An 18448-nucleotide genomic window follows, 5' to 3' on the forward strand; every position below is an offset into this window, starting at 1 on the left:
GAGAGGATAATGACCGAACCCCTTGTGCGGTAAAATGTTCATGTAACTTAAAACAGAATTTGCGTTATTAGAGTTCCTGTCTTGTGATGTGGGACATTACTGCGTATTTCATGTCTTTGATGTGAAAATAAAAAGACCCATTGGTTGGAACTTTGGAAAACATTATCATTGTCAGATGTATAAATAAAATTAAAGCAAAAAATTAAGTTATATCAACATAAGTTGTGTTAGGTAGTCATACAAATTTAAGTTGAATAAACTTAATTTAATGAGGTGTGACCAATTGAAGTGATTCAAATAAGTTGGATCAACTTTTATCTTTTGAGAGTGAGCAACAATATTAATTTAAAGTTGGGTCCAACTGCAGTATTTAGATTGAATCAACTTAAATTTATTAGTTTGAACCTAAGTACATTGAGTAGGACCAATATGATTCATTTTTGTTCAAGTAACGCTATCTAATCATGTGGAAATCATTTCCATCATTTTTTTATGTTCATTCAAAGTGAACGTTTTTTGAGTGTAGTTTACCTGCTTTGTTTTGTCCTTATTCAATAAAGAAATATAATGTTACACATTGTGTTTTTATATTCATATGGAATGTGTATTATTTAATATGACAGAGTACTATGGCCCCACTGAGGAAAAAGGATAAAGTCATAAATTTATGAGGCTGGTTCTTTCTGCAGAAAAGCAACATATTCTTTTTACAGTTTTGATAGTTATGAAAATGTGATACTTCATATTCTGGCACATCAGCATGTCTTCGTTTATGAAACCATACTGAAGGACAATTTCACGAAATGCCCCACATCTGTCATTTTAACAACTGTCCTCCTTTAAAACAACTGGTTACAATTTTATGACTTGTCTTTTTTTCCCTGTGTGGCCCTAATATTCTATCATTTTACATATAGCCTTATAGTCTATGGGAAACTGTAAATTATCTAATGATAGCAACATCATCTAAAACTCATTATTTATCCAAAATGATTGAAATTAATGATCACGAACGTTTAAATAATGACAGCGGGTCTAGTTATATGTGATAACAATGTATAGTGAGCAGTGAAATAACTATTGGTTTCCATTTGTGGCGACTGCTGACTGACATTAGGGATGAGATTAAATAGATCCTGGAAGTTAGCCTGGTCTGGAGCAGGCTAGCTCCACAGAATAAATCTCCATGGTAACTTATACCATAACATATCCTCCTGCCCCCTATCCAGCTTTAGTGCAACCGGATTGGGGATCAATTGAGCCAGGATCACCAAGATATCCTGGCTTAATCCCTTATCCTACTTTTGTGCAACAGGCCCAAGGACTACACAAAACAACCTACACAACACCTAAACTCAAGCACAATGTTCAGGCAAGCACAGTGGCTGAACACAGCTTTTAATCAAAACGCCCAATCACATTACTTGAATACAACACCCACAGACCCCTAAGTCTTTGTGTTTGGGCTACAACAGCCAAACACAAAGTGAACTGCTTACCAGTCGTGGTTATTAGCTTAATCTATGAGATTCTTCTAAAATCAATGTTGATTTTCACAGCATTTCACACATTTCACAGCAGTACCCTTTCCATCTCGTGGAACAGGATTAGATTATTACGATTATTCTCGTTGCGCTTTTCTGAATTTCATTTCATTTCATTTCATAGTCTGCAATATGTTGATGATCAGGATGAGGCTGAAAATGAGCTTCCATTCCAGGACCCAGGGCAAGGACAAAGAGGCTGAGGCTCTTCTGAAGAACTCAATCCGCTATGGCCCACACTTCGCTGATGCCTTCTCCAGTTTGGCGTCTCTTTACGCTGATCAGGTGCAGTATTCAGAAAACCCAAATAGTCATTAGCTGACATGAACTGCAACCTCTCAGTGGTGACAATTTGTTTTCCCTATTAAGTCCCATAGGAGAGTGTGACCTTTGAAACTAGTGTTGTTTTGTCCTCTGGCTCTTGAGGTCAGGACCTGTTCACTCTTTTTGATCTAATCTATTCTTTCTGCTTCTTGTGTTTCTACTGGATTCGGTTGATCAGCAGTGGGAGGGGTGGGAATAATTGCAAAGCCAATAGGACACCGGTCCTAGAGGACAATCTGATTGGCAGAAATTACATCCACTCAATAACAGAATCCAGTTTTTAGTGGAGTTCATGTCTTTGTTTTTTGTGTTTTTTATTTTTATTTTTTACAGGAACGATTTGTTGAAGCAAAGGAAGTCTACATCCAAGGTATAAAGAACTGTCCGGACAGCTCCGACCTGCACAACAACTACGGGGTATTTCTGGTGAACACAGGTGAGCCTATTCTGCGGCTGCTCTATTCTGGCTCTTATTTACATCAGTTTTCTACTGATGGATTCAACCCTTGTCTGTGCATTCACACACACCTTAAAGGGTCTATATTATGCTATTCATAAGCCTTTCAGAGTAAAATATAACCATATATATGATAATATATTACCTTTAGAGCACTAAAGAGGACATTTTTTTCTGAAATACTAGTAATTTTTGGGAGGAAATATGATTAATGGAAGATATAAAGGCCTTACTTCTGATCAAAGAAGGAATGAGGGGATGAATGTCCCTGAGCTGAAAGGAGTCAGATGTCTCTGTGAAAAATCAAGGCGAACAATTTAAAAATAAAAACAAGATCCCTGTGGCCCTGCGACTGTCCAGATTGTACCCCGACATGGAAATGAGTACGACATTGCTTGCAGATTTCCTTCACTGTAATAATACATTCAAGACAACTGGCTAGATTCAGACTTTTGTGCAAGTTATTTTTGTTATTCGTGGCATTAGTGAGGGACCGCTGTATTTGCCTTTTTGAGTGCAATGTAATCTCTGAAAGCTGTTGGGAATGTTTCCAAGACGCCTACCTGGCCTCAGAAATAATTCAACAGCTCTGTGGTCATCTTAAATGTCTGCCGTGGATATCAGCTGGAGACCAGAGAAAGCTTCTTAGGAGGATAGCCACCTCTAGCTATATTCACCAAACCCTTTGTATAGCACACTGAGACGTTTAACATATTTGAGCAATTATTTCTCATAAACCTCAGTAAGTTATGGAGACCGTTTTAGCAAAATTCAAATTATTTTCCAGACAATGAAGGCATGAGGTAAGAAAAAAAAAGACTCCCAGCTTTGTCCTTTTAAACTCTAATTTCAAATGACCACAGTATTTTTTTAAATAGTCAAATTGTTGACTTGACATCTACACTCACTGGCTACTGTATTAGGAACACATTGCTTGTGCCGGGTTGACCCCCTTTTGCCTTCAAAACTGCCTTTAACCTTGGTGGGATAGATTCAACAATGTTCTGGAAACATTCCTCAGAGAATTTGATCCATATTGACATGACAGTATCGCACAGTTCCTGCAGATTTTCGGCTGCACATCCATGAGGCCAATCTCCCGTTCCACCACATCCCTAAAGGGCTCTATTGGCTTGAGGTCTGGTGACGGTGGAAGTCGTTTGAGTCCAGAGAACCCACTGTCATGTTGAAGAAACCAGTCTGACATGATTCCAGCTTTATGACATGGCGCCTTGTCCTGGTGGAAGTAGCCATCAGAAGATGGAATACTGGTCAGAAAGGGATGGACATGGTCAGCAACAATACTCATCTTCTGTCCAATTTTGGTGGGCTTGACTTTCTGTTGCTTTTCTATCAGCTGGAGGCAGTCTGGCCATTCTCCTCTGACCTCTGGCATCAACAAGGCATTTCCACCCACAGAACTGCTGCCCACTGGATATTTTCCTTTTTTCGGACCATTCTTTGTAAACCAGAGAGATGGTTGTGGGTTAAAATCTCATTAAATCAGCAGTTTCTGTAATACTAAAACCAGCCTGTGTGGCACCAACAACCATGCAACAATCAAAGTAACTTCAATCACCTTCTGATGCTCGGTTTGACCTGCAGCTAACCGTCTTAACCATGTGACTGACTTTCTGGATGAATTTGGAACTCTTCTCTCCCACCTCTCATCCCTCTCACCCAATATTAAAATGATGGGTGATTTTAATGTTCACTTTGACAATAGCCTTCTTCCACTCACTAGAGACTTCAGCTAATGTTTGGACACCCTGAACTTCACCCAGTATGTCAGTTCTCCTACTCACTCTAAAGGACATATTTTGGATTTAGTTTGCTGCTCTGGATTAACCCCCACTAACTGCTCTACTGATGAAATCCATGTAACTGATCACTTTCTTGTGTCTTTTAACATCTTCATCACCGTATCTGTCACTAAACCCTCCCGCCCTTATTTCTTTTCGTAATGTTAAAAATATCAATGTGACCGCACTTACCTCACTCATACGTGATATTCCGATCCCTAACGCACCAAACTTGATGAACTCGGCTCCTCTTAAAACAACCATCTTGCTCCAGTCGAAACTCGCCCCGTCCCCTACTCACCGTCACATGAAAGCCAAAGGTCGCCAGCTTGAGCCACTCTATAAAAGAACTGGCTTAACTGTTCACAAATAAATCTATAAAATCGCATCACACTCAGTATAAGGACCTGGTTTCTACCACAAAAACAAACGACTTTTCTGAACTAATCTCCACAAACAGAGGCAACTCCAAAACTCTCTTTTCTCTGATGAACACTGCACATGACACACAGCACTGAAACTGCTCAGCTCAAGATCACCAATGATCTTCTCATTGCAGCTGATTCTGGCCTCCTCACCATCCTCATCCTCCTTGACCTGAGTGCAATGATACCATTTCTCACTCCATCCTCCTCTAAAGGCTCTCCTCCCTCGGCATCACCTCCACCCCCCTCCGTTGGTTTCAATCCTACCTCTCAAACCGCACCCAATTCATTCATCTTAAATCATTTAAATCTCAGCCTTCCTTTGTCTATTCTGGTGTCCCCCAAGGTTCTGTCCTTGGTCTTCTTCTTTTTATTATTTATCTTCTACCACTTGGCAATATTTTCCGTAAATTCTATGTTAATTTTCATTGTTTTGAAATCAAAAACTGGTTCACCTCAAACCTTCTCAAACTCAATAGTGATAAAACCGAGCTATTTGTTGTCGGTTCCAAATCCACCCTCTCCAAAGCCACAAGTCTTACTCTTTCCATCGACTCGTCTTGTCTTCCCCTCCCCTCAGGTGAAAAGCCTGGGTGTCATCCTAGATAGTTCATTATCTTTTCAGTCCCACATCAACAATATTGCTCGGTCTGCCCATTTCCATCTACGTCACATTAATCGTCTACGCCCCTCCCTCACTGTCCCCTCTGCGTCTATCCTGGTTCACAGTCTGGCCCCTTCCCTTCTAGATTACTGCAATTCCCTCCTCTTAGGTCTCCCTCAAAAAACCCTCAATAAACTCCAACTGGTCCAGAACTCAGCTGCCCGCATCATCTCCAGAACCCTCTCCTTCAGTCATATCACCCCGGTCGGTTCTCCACCAGCTGCACTGGCTTCCCATAACCTCCAGAATCTAATTCAAACTCCTCCTGTTCACGTTTAAGGCCCTCCATAACCTGGCTCCTCCTTATCTCTCCGACCTCGTCCATATTAAAACTCTTCGGTCCTCCTCCTCTGTTCAGCTCTCTGTCCCTCCGGCCCAACTCGTCACAATGGGGAGCCGAGCCTTCAGTTGCTCGGCTCCCAAGATTATTATTATTATTATTATTATTATGTCTACATGCCTAAATGCATTGAGTTCCTGCGATGTGGTTGGCAGATTAGAAACTTGCGTTAATGAGCTGTTGGGACAGGTGGGCCTTATAAAGTGGCCAGTGAGTGCATTTAAAGTCTTACTGTAAAAACATCCTGAGATCCTCTTCGGTCATGGGGTTTGGGAAACATCTCAGTCCTGTTATTCTCAGTTACAGCTGGAGACGATAGTACAGTTTGATAAAGGAGTACTGGCTTTTTTTGTCTTCTCGCCCTTCTTTTCCTCAATATGATGAAGGTACAACTTTTTTGGATACAGATTATTTCTCAAAGTGACCAAAGTTCACAGGTGTTTTAAATCAGAGGCTACAGTTTGTCACCTAAAGGTGTCAGCAGGGATCCTAGCTTGCTTTGAGCTGTGTTGACTGCAGACGGTTGTTGCATTCCATGAGCTTTAGGCAAACATTGTTGCTGGTATATAGCTCAGGTTCCTGTTTAGCAACTAATTTTTTTTTGCTTTTTTTCTCATCTCAATCCTCCAGGAGAAGGAGAGTTGGCTGCTGCCCATTACCAGCGTGCAATACAGCTGAAACCAGCACATTATGTTGCCATGGCGAACCTTGGGCGCCTTCTGCGAGCGTCCAATGAGAATGATGAAGCTGAATCTTGGTTTAAACGGTGAGAAAATGTGGTTTTACCCTTTTTTATCCAGGAAAAGGAAAAATAGACAGTTACTCAATTTATTAAAACACCCCCACCTACTTATGCTTCATTTTAAGAGAATGAATAGGTAGAGTACTGCACTAAGAGGGCACAGATACCGGGGGACTGTTCTGCAGTAACGGCAACAGATAATGATGTACATTACTGTACTAACAATACAAATGTATGGTGCTGTACTAACAGATATAGAGGTATGATACAGTATTTACAGCTACAGGTACAGAAGGACAGTACTGTACTAACCAACACAGAAGTAGAGTACTGTACTATCAGATACAGAGGTATGGTACTGTTCTAACAGAGGACCCGGGCTATACTAACAGATACCTAGGTGTGATACTCTATTAACAGCTTAGTACAGTACTGTATTGCTTAGCACTGTACTAAGCAATACAAAGGTTGATTGCACTAATCAATGTAGAAGTATAGTATTGCACTATCAATGAAGAGGTACAGTACTGTACTAGCAGATACAGAAGTACAGTTATTGAATAACTGATACAGAGGTGCAGTATTGTTTTTACAGCTCTAGATAGAGGTGTGGTACTGTACTGACAAGCACAGACACAGAGGTGCAGACCTGTACAAACCAAGACAGAGGTACAGTATTTTATTTAGAGAGGTGTGGTGCTGTACTGATTGGGACAGATAAAGAGATACAGACCTGTACTAACTGACAGTGGTATAGTACTGTACTACAGATGCAGAGTTACAGTACTGTCCTAACCAATACAGAGGTACAGTACTGTAATTACAGCTATAGATACAGACCAATACAGAGGGATAGTACAAACTGTATAAAAAGGGGGGTCCCTGCCTCTATAACTTAGTTCTGGTTTTTAAAACAGGAAAGGGATTTCAATTACTAATTAAAGTATTTGCTCCCCCCTCCCTCAACATCTCGCCATAGAGCGCTGCAGATAGCCAGGAAGGTGGATGTCCTCACCCCCCTCGGAGCGTTGTACTACAACACTGGCCGCTTCTATGAGGCCCTGCAGGTGTACAGAGAGGCAGCTGCTCTGCAGCCACGCAGCACCGACATCTTGCTGGCCTTGGTGGGCTGACACACCCAGAATCCCAGCACCTTGTAACTCCAAAACTGGCATAAAGATGTCTGTTCTCCCCTCAGGCTCAGGTGTTGGTCATGACCAGCCACAGCACAGAGGCAGAGAAGATGACGCAGGACATCATCTCCAGAGAGGCCGGCTGCATTGAGTGTTACCGCCTCCTGTCTGCCATCTACAGCAAGCGTGGAAACCACACTGAGGTGAGTTGGTGTTCTGAACTGTGTTTTAAGCTAAAACCTGCTGGACATCTTTTCCCCTGATGGAAGAATAGATGAGACATACCAAGACTTTGTATAAACGAAGAAAATCCAGAGAGAAGGAGGTTTTCAGATTTGTACAGGTAAACCCACTGTCATTAAATGCAGGCACACGTTGGAATGAGAACTTAGACAACATGAGCAACAAGATTATTGATGATATATTTTTTGGCTCATTTCAGAAAATTCGTCCTACAAGTAAAATTGAATATTTAATATAACTTTATAGTTGAACTAATTTCCTGATAGGTTTCATAAACCATAAACTCAAACACCTACTTTATATTTGTGTTCTTAAAAATGTTGTCTAGTTCTGTTTTTGCTCTAACAAAACCACATTTGTTTTGCAGTTGAGGACAATTAACTGCAGCAATTTCATCTGCTTTTACTTGACATGTTTTTTTTAGCAGAAAGCCTATTTTTTAATTTTTATAGACTAAACTAACTAGAGCTGAGGGTTTCTCTTTCAATTGTTCTTGTGTGTTTTCACTTTATATAAAATAAAGCTTACATTGAATCTTGACATTCCACTTCTGCGGGTTTTACAAAAAAAGTAACTTCAAAGAAAGGCAGAAACCAAGTAACGCATTACAATTCTGATGCAGTGATATTGCAGTAAGTAAGGGATTGCTCAAAAATCACCATAAGAAGTCATCAGTAATGAATTAGTTTGGAATGAATGTGCACAACAAGATATTGGTGAGATAAAAACATCAAAAGGATCAAATAAATTCCAAAGTGAGTGGTTGAACGGCAAATGCATGTAGTAAAAAATGTCATGTGAGCAGTTTATCTAAAGATCTGGATTTAAAACTAAAGCCAAATTCTTAAAAGGACTTCTTTTCTGAAACAGAAAACGGACACAACACGCCTTTCTTCAGAACATCACAAAACGGCTCCTGTTTCTAATCTACAAGTTTATCATTTGAATCTTCGGATTTTCAGTCTCGGAAATGAAACTTGCATGACGACCTGCTCAGGGTGGACCCTGCTTTTGCTCAACGGCAAGCATAGGCTCCAACAACCCCGTGAGCCCTGAAAGGGATTCAACGGGTTCAGAAGACTGTTGGATGGACGAAACTGAACATTCAGATTCTCTTTAAAGACCCACTGCGATGAAAATTGTGTCTTTGGTGTTTTTACCATGTTCTTGTGGCATTTTTCTGATGATGGAGGGCATATTTCTAGAAAATTAAGCTTAAAATTGCATTTCTGAATAGTTTTTTGTTCAAATTGTAGAAAAAGATTATATTTGTTGCGCAGAAAACACTCTGGGCGGGTCACAAGCTTCCTGCTCTGCTCCATTCTGATGCATCCACTTTTAGACAAATAGATCCATGAACGTCTCTGTTTTCCTCGTCTGATCTGTTATCTGATAAGAATGATTACAAGAGGGCTGCATTGTGTTAGAAATAGTTTGTAAACTTTACCACATCTGCTGTGTGTGCATCCTCACCAGGCTCTACAGGCTCTGGACCGAGCTCTGCAGCAGAATCCCGCTGATCTGACGGTTCGAGCAGAGCTTCATTTCTCCAAAGGAAACCAGCTCCGAGAAATGCAGCAGCTGGATGAAGCCCTTGAGGTACTTCTTTTCCTTAGTAATCTGATGAAATGAAGCTCCCCTGTCGTTCACACACATCAGCTTGGCTTTCTTCCATATTGAATCGGGGAAATGCCAGAATGAGAAAGGGCAGTGGAAGACGGGAGAAGAAGAAGGAGAGAGTGAGCGATGGCGTCAAAAGCAACACTCATATCCATGACGATATTAAATAAGCTGGAGTCAGCTGCTATCAGAAGGTGGTCGGGTGTTTTTAGAAGACTGGTTTTAGTGCTCAGGCGGGGGTGGTAACCAGACTAGAGAAAGACAAACTGTGTGTTCGGTGAGGGTGGGTGTTGGAGTTCAAAGGTTTTGGAAAAAAATCCAAAATTCAACATCAATTTTTTAAGGAGAACTGGGTTATTTTAAACAGGTAAAGTCAAAATACCTGCAGCTTTAAGACCAAATCCAATAATGAGTGAGGAAAGAATAAGCACTAGGAAGGCAGGATCTTTCATAAAGACTAAAAATCTGATATTCCTGAAGGTACAGCTAGTACTCGGTTGGTAAGGTGAGAAACTGCCACGCAGGAAATCAGGGTTCGATTCTCAATGGTAATTGTTGAAATTATCACATCAATGGCGCGCAATGAACATCACCCAGTGGGGCAAGACCCCTAACGCCACTGCCTCCCGAGTGCGGGTCGCCTGCAGCTCACCGCTCCCCCAGGGGATGGGTCAAACGCAGACAACAATTTCCATTCACTCTATTTGGAAACATGGACCAATATCATGTTTTCTTGCTGATACTGATAACTGATAATTCCCATGGAACTGGGGCCCGATACCGATATCTAAATGTTTCACCATTGCCAGGAATCTGGCAAAAATAACATATAACTGAAAACAGTCAATTACTGGCTATGACTGTAAGCTTAAGCTTCCCAGTCTATTAGGAACAAGCATACATTTCAAAAATAATCTCTGAATATTAATATCTGAAAACAATCAGAACAACATCTGTAGATTTTTTGAATAGCAGAACGATACGATAAAGTCAAACAATGCAAATATCGGCCGATACTGCTATTGGCACTGATATATTGCCCATCCCTACTCTATTGCCTCGTTTTCACTGAGCGGTACAGAACGGTGCAGTTTAGATTGGTCCAGGCAATTCAGGTGAACATTTCCACTCAAAGTTGATCTGTGACGGCGCATGTGAGGTGTAGACCAATTGGATAGCTTTGCATCATAGTAGAGGGACTACGGCAATATCCACATGATCCATTCAGCTCACTCTGAATCACTGAGGAGCGTTTGTGGTTCCAGTGTCGACCAGACCAAATTTTCCTGATACACGTCGACTGAAAGACAAATAATTGAAAGTTTGGAAATGTTGGCGCTGGTTTGAGCTTTTTTTTATCGTAAGGACTTTCTGCTAATCAACGGGTTTCAACAGTAACTCCGCCCTAACCAGTCTGTTCCATTTTTGAATGGACCTGTAACCAACGGTCCCCAACGATGGTACAGTTTAATGGCTCCACTTTATAATGGCAATGCTCAAAATACCGGACCGGACCGGACTGGACTGGACAGCTCAGTGGAAACAAGGCAATAGATAACTGCAACTGTGTTCTCCATGTTCTTCCATGAAAACCTTTCTTTAAACTCCAGTTGGTCCATTACTCTTTTGCCCTCATCCTCAACATTTTCCTGTGTTGTCGTCATATAAACTCCCACCTAAAAAAGTCCAATTGCTCCTCATTCATCTCAAAATTCAATTTTTCTGTGTTTTTCATTACCTTTTGCCTCCATATTTGTCTGACTTCCTCCTTATCACCACCTCCAACCGTTCTCTCGGATCCCAGTTCTTCGTCTCCTTCGCCTCAGCACCACAGGGCTAAATAGAGAAGATACAAATGTAATCGTTTGTGTTGTTAAATGTCAGGTAAGACGCTCCAACAGCGTGAGATCCAACCAGCCTGTCTAATGTTGCGTTCAAATCCACGACCGCCACTGAGAGCGGAAAGCCTCTGAAGCTGTAGCTACCCCTGTAGGTGGAGCTTAAAGGATTTTTTTCCTTAGCCACATTTTATAGATTATTTCTCTAAGTGCAAGAGTTTGTTTGGTTTATGCGAAAGGTCTGAGTTTTTAATGGTGGCAGGAGCTTCTCTTGGGGCTAATGGGATAGTTTTTCAAAGGGGGCCGTGCTCTCACTTATTGAGTCATATGGTTCTGTGGTGTCGGCTTCAGACTCTGCAGGCTCTAAAGATCACTGAGTCCTCATGCTGAACTCTATCTGATTGAAGACGGACCTATTTTGAGAAAAATAAACCGATTTTGGAAAAAGCAAAAGGTTCAATTGAGGCACAGAATAAAGCTGGAGCTCTGATTGTCTCCATAGAGCTACAAACTCGCTGTGGAGCTGAAGCCGGATCAGTCCCAGGCCTGGATGAACATGGGAGGGATTCAGCACATCAAGGTCAGACGCTCTTCCTTCCAAAGAAACGTAGACATATATTATTAGTATTAGCAAGACAATGTTGACATCTTAAAAAGGCTACGCTCACACTGAATGTGATTCATGGGTCAAATTTCTCTTTTGACGTGCGTCAAAACGCCCCGCAGGACCTCTGATTGTGTCTGTACATCAACTTGACGTTGAAGTTGAACACCTGTAAAGGCAGCTTTATACCGCCTTTTTCACCTTCTGCATGTCCCAAAGCACTTTGCAAAAGACTCCATTCTCACACATGCAAGCGCTAACCGACCCCACATTGCTCCCCCCTAATCGGCAGCAGTGTGTGGTCCAGTATCCTGCCCAAATACTGGACTGAAACAGGACCAGAACAACACGATGTTCTGCATCGCTGAGCCCTGCATTTGCAGCGGAGCTGACATCGAAATCCCCTCTGAAACAACTTCAACACAAACATTCTTCAGAAGAGACTCTGGCTTTCTGAAAAGTTCTGACAAAAAAGAAAAAGAAAATGAGAACTAGGTCTAAAATGGGACAGAACCTCCTCTTTCAAACCGGCTATTACTGTTCAAACTCGGATGAAACCAGTCCAAAGCATCCATCTATTTTCTGAACTCACTTCAGTAAAGAGGGGTTGCTGGAGCCTATCCAAGCTCCTTTTGGGTGAAGGCAGGGTGCACCCTGGACAGGTTGCCAGTCTGTTGCAGAGACAATCCAAGGCAGCAACAAACATTTTTACCAGTAAAAGTCAGACCCTGCCATATCTACCCCCTGTTGGTATCTAAGCAGGAACAGCTTCAGTTCTAACAATTGGAATGTGGCGGTGGGACGCCAGCACAGAGGCTGGGGTGTGGCAGTCATCAGACGGTTTTGGGGACCTTGGAGACCCTCCTATCAGTCAATTATTGTGCTGATGTCTTCTTTCCACCCGCCTGTCATTGGACTGCCACCAGGCCACCTCCAAATGTCCCCGGGTGGGCACTAAACGACGTCAAAAAATGCTCCGGTCGCCGTTTCATTTGAACTTTCTTAAAATCTTGGCGGCCGCCGCACGGCATGTGAAAATGCGACCGCTGCCACCTGCAGAATTTGATGAATAACTTGCGTTTAGGTTGCCACCCTGTGGCATTTTGGGATATGTGACGGTAGTCTTAGGTTCAGGTCATGGTTGTGGTCTGTTGCTGGCAGGGCTCCACTCCTGGCTCTGTCACAAACCCTGACTGCAGTTCTGATGCACGTCTGCTGATGACACTTTGAGACTCATCAAGTTCACCTGCAACACCTGACTGTCTACCGCCAACCTGGAGGCGCTGTGGTCAGGTGGTGCAGCTCGTCCGTTCGGCAGCGTCGTGGGGTCATGGCTTTTTCAAATGATGAACTTGGCATGACTCACTGACTAAATCAGCTTTTTAAACCACAAACGTTAACATTGAAGGAACATAGAAAAGGTTTTACTATTATAATTTTTGGGCCCCAATAAGTCATACACACTGAACACAGTGAGATCAATATGTAGAAAACACTAAATGAGGTGTGTCTATCACCTTACTACGATGGAGTTTTAGGGACAGTTTACAAACATTTTTTTTTTAATTACCACTTTTAAGTCGTAAATTTACAAGAAAAAATCTAATAAATGTACGGGATTTTTTCTTGTAAATTTATGACTTAAAATCACGTAAATTCACGAGGAAAAAACTCCAACGTTGTCTGCTTATCGGAGCCTAGCTTGAAGATGAAAGATGTGGAGCATTTTGGGAAGCTTTATTTCTGGATAGGTTTTCAAAAACAAAAGAAAAACTGGACCTTTTGGCGACTCAAAACCAGATTATTGTCAGTGGAGCCGGCTTTCGGGGGTTCAGTGTCGGCAAAGCGGAGTGTCATCTGTAAAATAAGGAGCTCAGAGACACGTTTGGGTGTAGAGAACCGCTGCAGCCTTTACTCTCCTTTTCATTCACAAACCCTGAAGTCCATTTGTCACCTTATATCATGAACCTGTCATGCGCAGAACAAACAGCAAAGCGGAAGGAAAACAGTGTTACATACAGATGAAACGTCCTGTTTCAACATCAAACAAAAATCTGTTATATTAGCATTAGAACGTTGAAAATGCCAAACAGTGCTCCTCCTCAGACGGACGCGTCACACAGACTTGGAGAGAGAAAAAAACTCGAGTTTTCACCATATCCATAACTTATTGTGTGGATCTGTGTATTTTTAAATTGCATGGATAGTAACTCTGGTTTTGAGACAATAACATTTTTCTTTTAAAATGTTTGTCTTTACAAATGTGTCTTTGCACGTAGGGAGACTATGCAACGGCCAGAACCTACTACCAGCAGGCCTTGCTCCTAAACCCCACCTCCAAGCTCCTGAAGGAGAACTTAGCCAAGCTGGACCGACTGGAGAAGAAGACCTCAGGAGCCACATAAGCTCTGCGCTCCGGTTCTGTAGAATATGAACAAACATCAGGCTCTGCATCCAGAAGGAGATCTTCTGGCAGGTCCTGCTTAGGAGGAGGGTCAGCCTCCGGTTTGCAGGTGTTGGGAAGCTCTGCCGGCATCGAGGTGGATGCTTGAAGACCGCCATGAGCTGCTTTCCTTTGCATTAGCAGCTGTTGGTCCTTAAAGACTCTGCATTGCAGTGTAAGAATGTATTGATTGGAGTGCTTTGTGATGTGAATGTGTCTGGGGACACAAACTCAAACTTCCGAGTGTGTTGTGAGAAGACTCTGCATAAGTAAGTCTGATGGTATGCCAGCCGTTGTATGATCCAAACGTTCCAGAACTCAGGACTCTGCAACAGCGCCAACATGCCATGCAAACATCAGCCAAATGTCTGATCCATTAGTCCTAAGTTCTGTATGACAACAGTGGAAGAGAAGAACAGCAGAGCAGTCAGCTGAGGATCATTTGGATCTTCACATTCATCCTGGCTCTGGGGTGTCTGGAGAAGATCAGAAGCTGAGGCGGTTTTTCACTTAACTGTCAAAGAAGTGATAATACAGGGACCAGTGCAATAAAAGAGTTGCACATGTAAAGTGAAGGATATTTAGCTGTTTTTCAGCAAAAATGCAGCTTTACGTATTTGTGTTGAAGCATTTCTATTTATTTTTCCAAGATGGCGGCGCGTGTGGTGGAACCTTTAAAGTAGAAGACGCTCTAGTCTAGGCCGAGTGGTCTAGGCACATACAGACCACAACTTTTCTCACTTTTTCCACGTTTTCACTTATGACCAATTTTCATCCGTGCAATATGCAAAAAATGTATGTAGTGTCTGTGAGACACGGCTTTAAGTAAGACAAGAGGAGGAAGTGTTCGTGGTCGTAACTCAACTACGGTCAAATTTGGCCTGAACATTTTTGAAAGCCGTTTGGTTTTGTTTTACTTCTCTGTAAGATAAGATAAGAGGTGGAATCACCTCTTATCAACCTAGTGGTAGAGCGTTGACCCAGAAACTGGAAGGTCATGGGTTCAAACCAAGGCATACCAAAGACTTCAACATGGGACCCAGCACTTGAGAGGGGATCAAATGTGGAGAAGAAACCTCAACTAATAAACCTTAAACATGAATGAAATGGTTAAAAAATGTATATATTCAGAGCTTTGCAGCTTCACCAGCAGAGAATTTATCCTCCATATTTATTTGGAACAAAAAGGCAGTTGTGTTTCTTTAGCAAATGGCTTCACAACAACCAACGGTGACACAAACTACTGCACATTAAAGACCCACTCCAATGGAAATGGTGTTTTTAACATGCTCTTCAAGCATTTTACTGAAGATGGTTTAACCCTTGTGCTATCTTAGATGACCCCCCCCTTACACTGACGCGTTCTCCCTACCATGACAAAGGTGGATAAAGGTGGAAAGATTTCATGTAATCCATGGACACCAGTCAAGATCCCAAATCATTGAAGAAAAAAGGTTCAGAGCACTGTCTAGTGGGTCTAGATGACCCAACTCCCAATGTTACAGTGCGCAGGATAGCACAAGGGTTAAGAGAACTATGCTTAAAATGACATTTCTTTATTCAAATTGTTGTGGATGAGGAGCAAACAAAAAAAAATGTGTTTATAAAAGATTACATTTATGATGTAGAAAAATACGCTGGGCGGAGCTACAAGCTCCCTGCTCCGCTCCATTCTGATGCATCCACTGTCAGACAAATAGATCCATGAATGTCTTTGTTTTGCTCGTCTGAGCTGGAATCTGGATCCAAACCGTACGCCTGGATAGCTCACCGTTTTTGTTGCACCAATAATAATAGGTGGGGGGTGTTTGGGGCTGTGAGCTAGCAGAAGAGCGTGTGAACATAGCTCAGTTGTGGTTGATGGGAAAGAGGAGGGTTTTCTTCGCACCAGCAGTGCGAACCACAACCACAACTCAGAGGTGAATTTCTGATGAACTCCTGTCGCTCTGCAGAAACTATGTTGTAAAAAAGCAACACAGGTTTTTTCGCTTTGGCTAAAAATGGCATAATCAGATATAAAAACCACTGGAAACCGATCAAAAGATGATCAGAGTGGATCTTAAACACGGTGACCTCACATTGTGTCTCTAACCCCCAAACATGCGCCTCATATTGGTGACAGACGAGCATTACATCACATCTGATAAAGACAGAAATCACTCGTTAAAGTTTAGTGCACTAAATCATTTTTTTCCCCATCAAACCACAAAAAGTGTTTTTCAAAACCCAAATAAAAATGTTATTTGAAACACGACATTTGACGTGTAGATGAATCAGAATGTTTAACTTGTTTGAAGTTATTTCTAAGATATACATTGACATTGTTTCAAAATATTTATTTTACTGAGGTCTTTGAATCAAGGTCCTACATGGTACAATCATGAGCTTTTCTAAAGAGTTTTATTTTTTTTGTCTTTATGTGCTCAAAATATCAGTTGGTAAAGTTGTGTTTTGTTGAACTATTGAAGTGATTAAAGCTGAGTAAATGTATTTAATAAAGCCTCCTGTCTCATTTCTGCTCTCCTTTAAAAATTTCTGTCCCTTTGAGAAAAACAGTCTATTTCTGATGTGTCCCTCCTCCTCTTCTGTCCCCTGTGAAGGAAGGAAGGAAGGAGTGTTGTTTAGGGCAGGGGTCTGCAACCTTTAACGCTAAAAGAACCATTTGGGCCAGTTTCTTAATGACAAAAAACCCAACTCAAAACATACACTTTATGTTTTTGTGACTGTTAAGCCATCTGTTTATTTAATTTTCATTTTAAATGTTAACAATATTTGAGTTATTGTAATATCTTTGTATAAAATTTTGAAATTCTTTTACTTCTGACGGCAGAACATACAGGGGCCCTTCAAAATAAAATGCATCCTGTTTTAAAACCTTATGCTGCAGCAGATTCACTTGAATTAAAAACACAAGAATGCCAAATGAAATGTGGCATTCTCCATCATCTGGACTGTGGTGCCCCATCAAGTTTCATCTTCTTTTTTGCCCCTGAACATAAAGGGACCTTCATTAAACATTATTGTTTTAGTCTGTTACTCTGTCCTTCACTCCTCTGAAAAGCACTTTGTGATTGTTGTGCTATAGAAATAAAGTTTACTTACGGTAATTAATTTTACTATTGAATATAAATATGACATACTTCATTTTCTCAGTTATCTTAAAATTGTAAATGTTCATGACAAAACTTAAAAAATGAAAAGACACAAACTACAAACCCTTTTTTCAAATCAAAATTGTTAGCAATTTTCTTTACAGCCAAAGAGTCAATGCATGGTTGAAGGAGCTGTGGTTCTGGAGCCTCAAAAGAAAATGATAAAAATAGGAGGGACGAGATGAATTTTAATTACCTGTGGGCAACAAATCAAGTCAAGAGTATTTATTTGTTTAAAATAGATTATGTTTTGAAGGATAAAGGAAAGATAAAAGGATTACAGCCACGAGTTTGGAAGTGACAGAAAAAAAGAAATTCTGACCTATACGTCTACACACCACTTGGTGGCGGTAACGAGCCAACTGGAAAATAAATCTCAAACGAAGAAGAAACAGAAGCGACGTCAAATGCGGAAACAAGATGGAGGACCGAAGAGGAGTTTGGACGAATTCTATCCTGAAAGATGGTAAAACATAAATGGAATTAAGTGTAAATGTTATGGTTGACCTGGTAGGCTGTTCGTTTGCTGCTGAGAGACCCGTAATGCTCATGTTTTCTTATCAAACCCGGTACCGGGACCTGAAAAAAAACCTCTCCACGGAGGCTGTACACTCGCCAGCTGGCAGGTGGGCGGAGTCTGACTGTCCGTTTTTCTTCAGACTGTTACACGGAGTTCGTGGGGGACGACTTCGACGTGAAGACGTACGCCGCCCAGGTCATCCAGCATGCCGTGATCGCGGAGCAGCTGGGCGGACTCGCGCAGGGCATCAGCCGGCTGGACAAGGAGCTGCACGGACAGGTCAGGTCACGACCCGGAAGTGATTATTTACTAAGTGAACAGACTGTGTTCACCCTTATTACACCTGTGTCACCTGTATCACAGTAGATGTTTTTGAGAGGTGCAGTGTAATAAAGAGGCATGAGACTGAATACCAATTTTATACATGAAAAATGATCACCGACTAAATAATGTATCCGTTTGCCATCCATTCAGTCAGAGGCCGCTCAATCGCTTACAGGGTCACAGGGTTGCTGGAACCAATCCAGGTACTGCTGGGTGACGGCGAAGTACACCTGAATAGGTCACCAGTCTGTTGCAGGAGGACTAAATTATTAT

The 18448-nt window shown here is 41.7% G+C and overlaps 2 protein-coding genes across 3 annotated transcripts in view; both read left to right on the forward strand.

Moving 5' to 3' along the window:
* tmtc1 (transmembrane O-mannosyltransferase targeting cadherins 1) overlaps positions 1–16678 on the forward strand; it is a 32809-nt gene extending 16131 nt beyond the window's left edge. The window contains exons 12-19 of one of the 2 annotated variants that reach the window (XM_011491035.4): positions 1721–1829; positions 2202–2304; positions 6187–6322; positions 7278–7422; positions 7497–7634; positions 9151–9273; positions 11635–11712; positions 14016–16678. In XM_011491035.4, the coding sequence (XP_011489337.1) occupies positions 1721–1829; positions 2202–2304; positions 6187–6322; positions 7278–7422; positions 7497–7634; positions 9151–9273; positions 11635–11712; positions 14016–14141 (958 nt within the window). In that variant the 3' untranslated portion in view covers positions 14142–16678. The remainder of the gene's footprint in view (positions 1–1720; positions 1830–2201; positions 2305–6186; positions 6323–7277; positions 7423–7496; positions 7635–9150; positions 9274–11634; positions 11713–14015) is intronic. The other variant, XM_078941942.1, reaches the window with a different exon arrangement.
* Positions 16679–17650: 972 nt separating this feature from the next.
* cog5 (component of oligomeric golgi complex 5) overlaps positions 17651–18448 on the forward strand; it is a 30341-nt gene continuing 29543 nt past the window's right edge. Inside the window, exons 1-2 of the mRNA XM_011491038.3 lie at positions 17651–17797; positions 17991–18130. Of these exons, the coding sequence (XP_011489340.1) occupies positions 17752–17797; positions 17991–18130 (186 nt within the window). The 5' untranslated portion in view covers positions 17651–17751. The remainder of the gene's footprint in view (positions 17798–17990; positions 18131–18448) is intronic.

This window comes from Oryzias latipes, chromosome 23 (assembly GCF_053564925.1).
Source record: "Oryzias latipes strain Hd-rR chromosome 23, Olatipes_Hd-rR_3.1".
NCBI lineage: Eukaryota > Metazoa > Chordata > Actinopteri > Beloniformes > Adrianichthyidae > Oryzias > Oryzias latipes.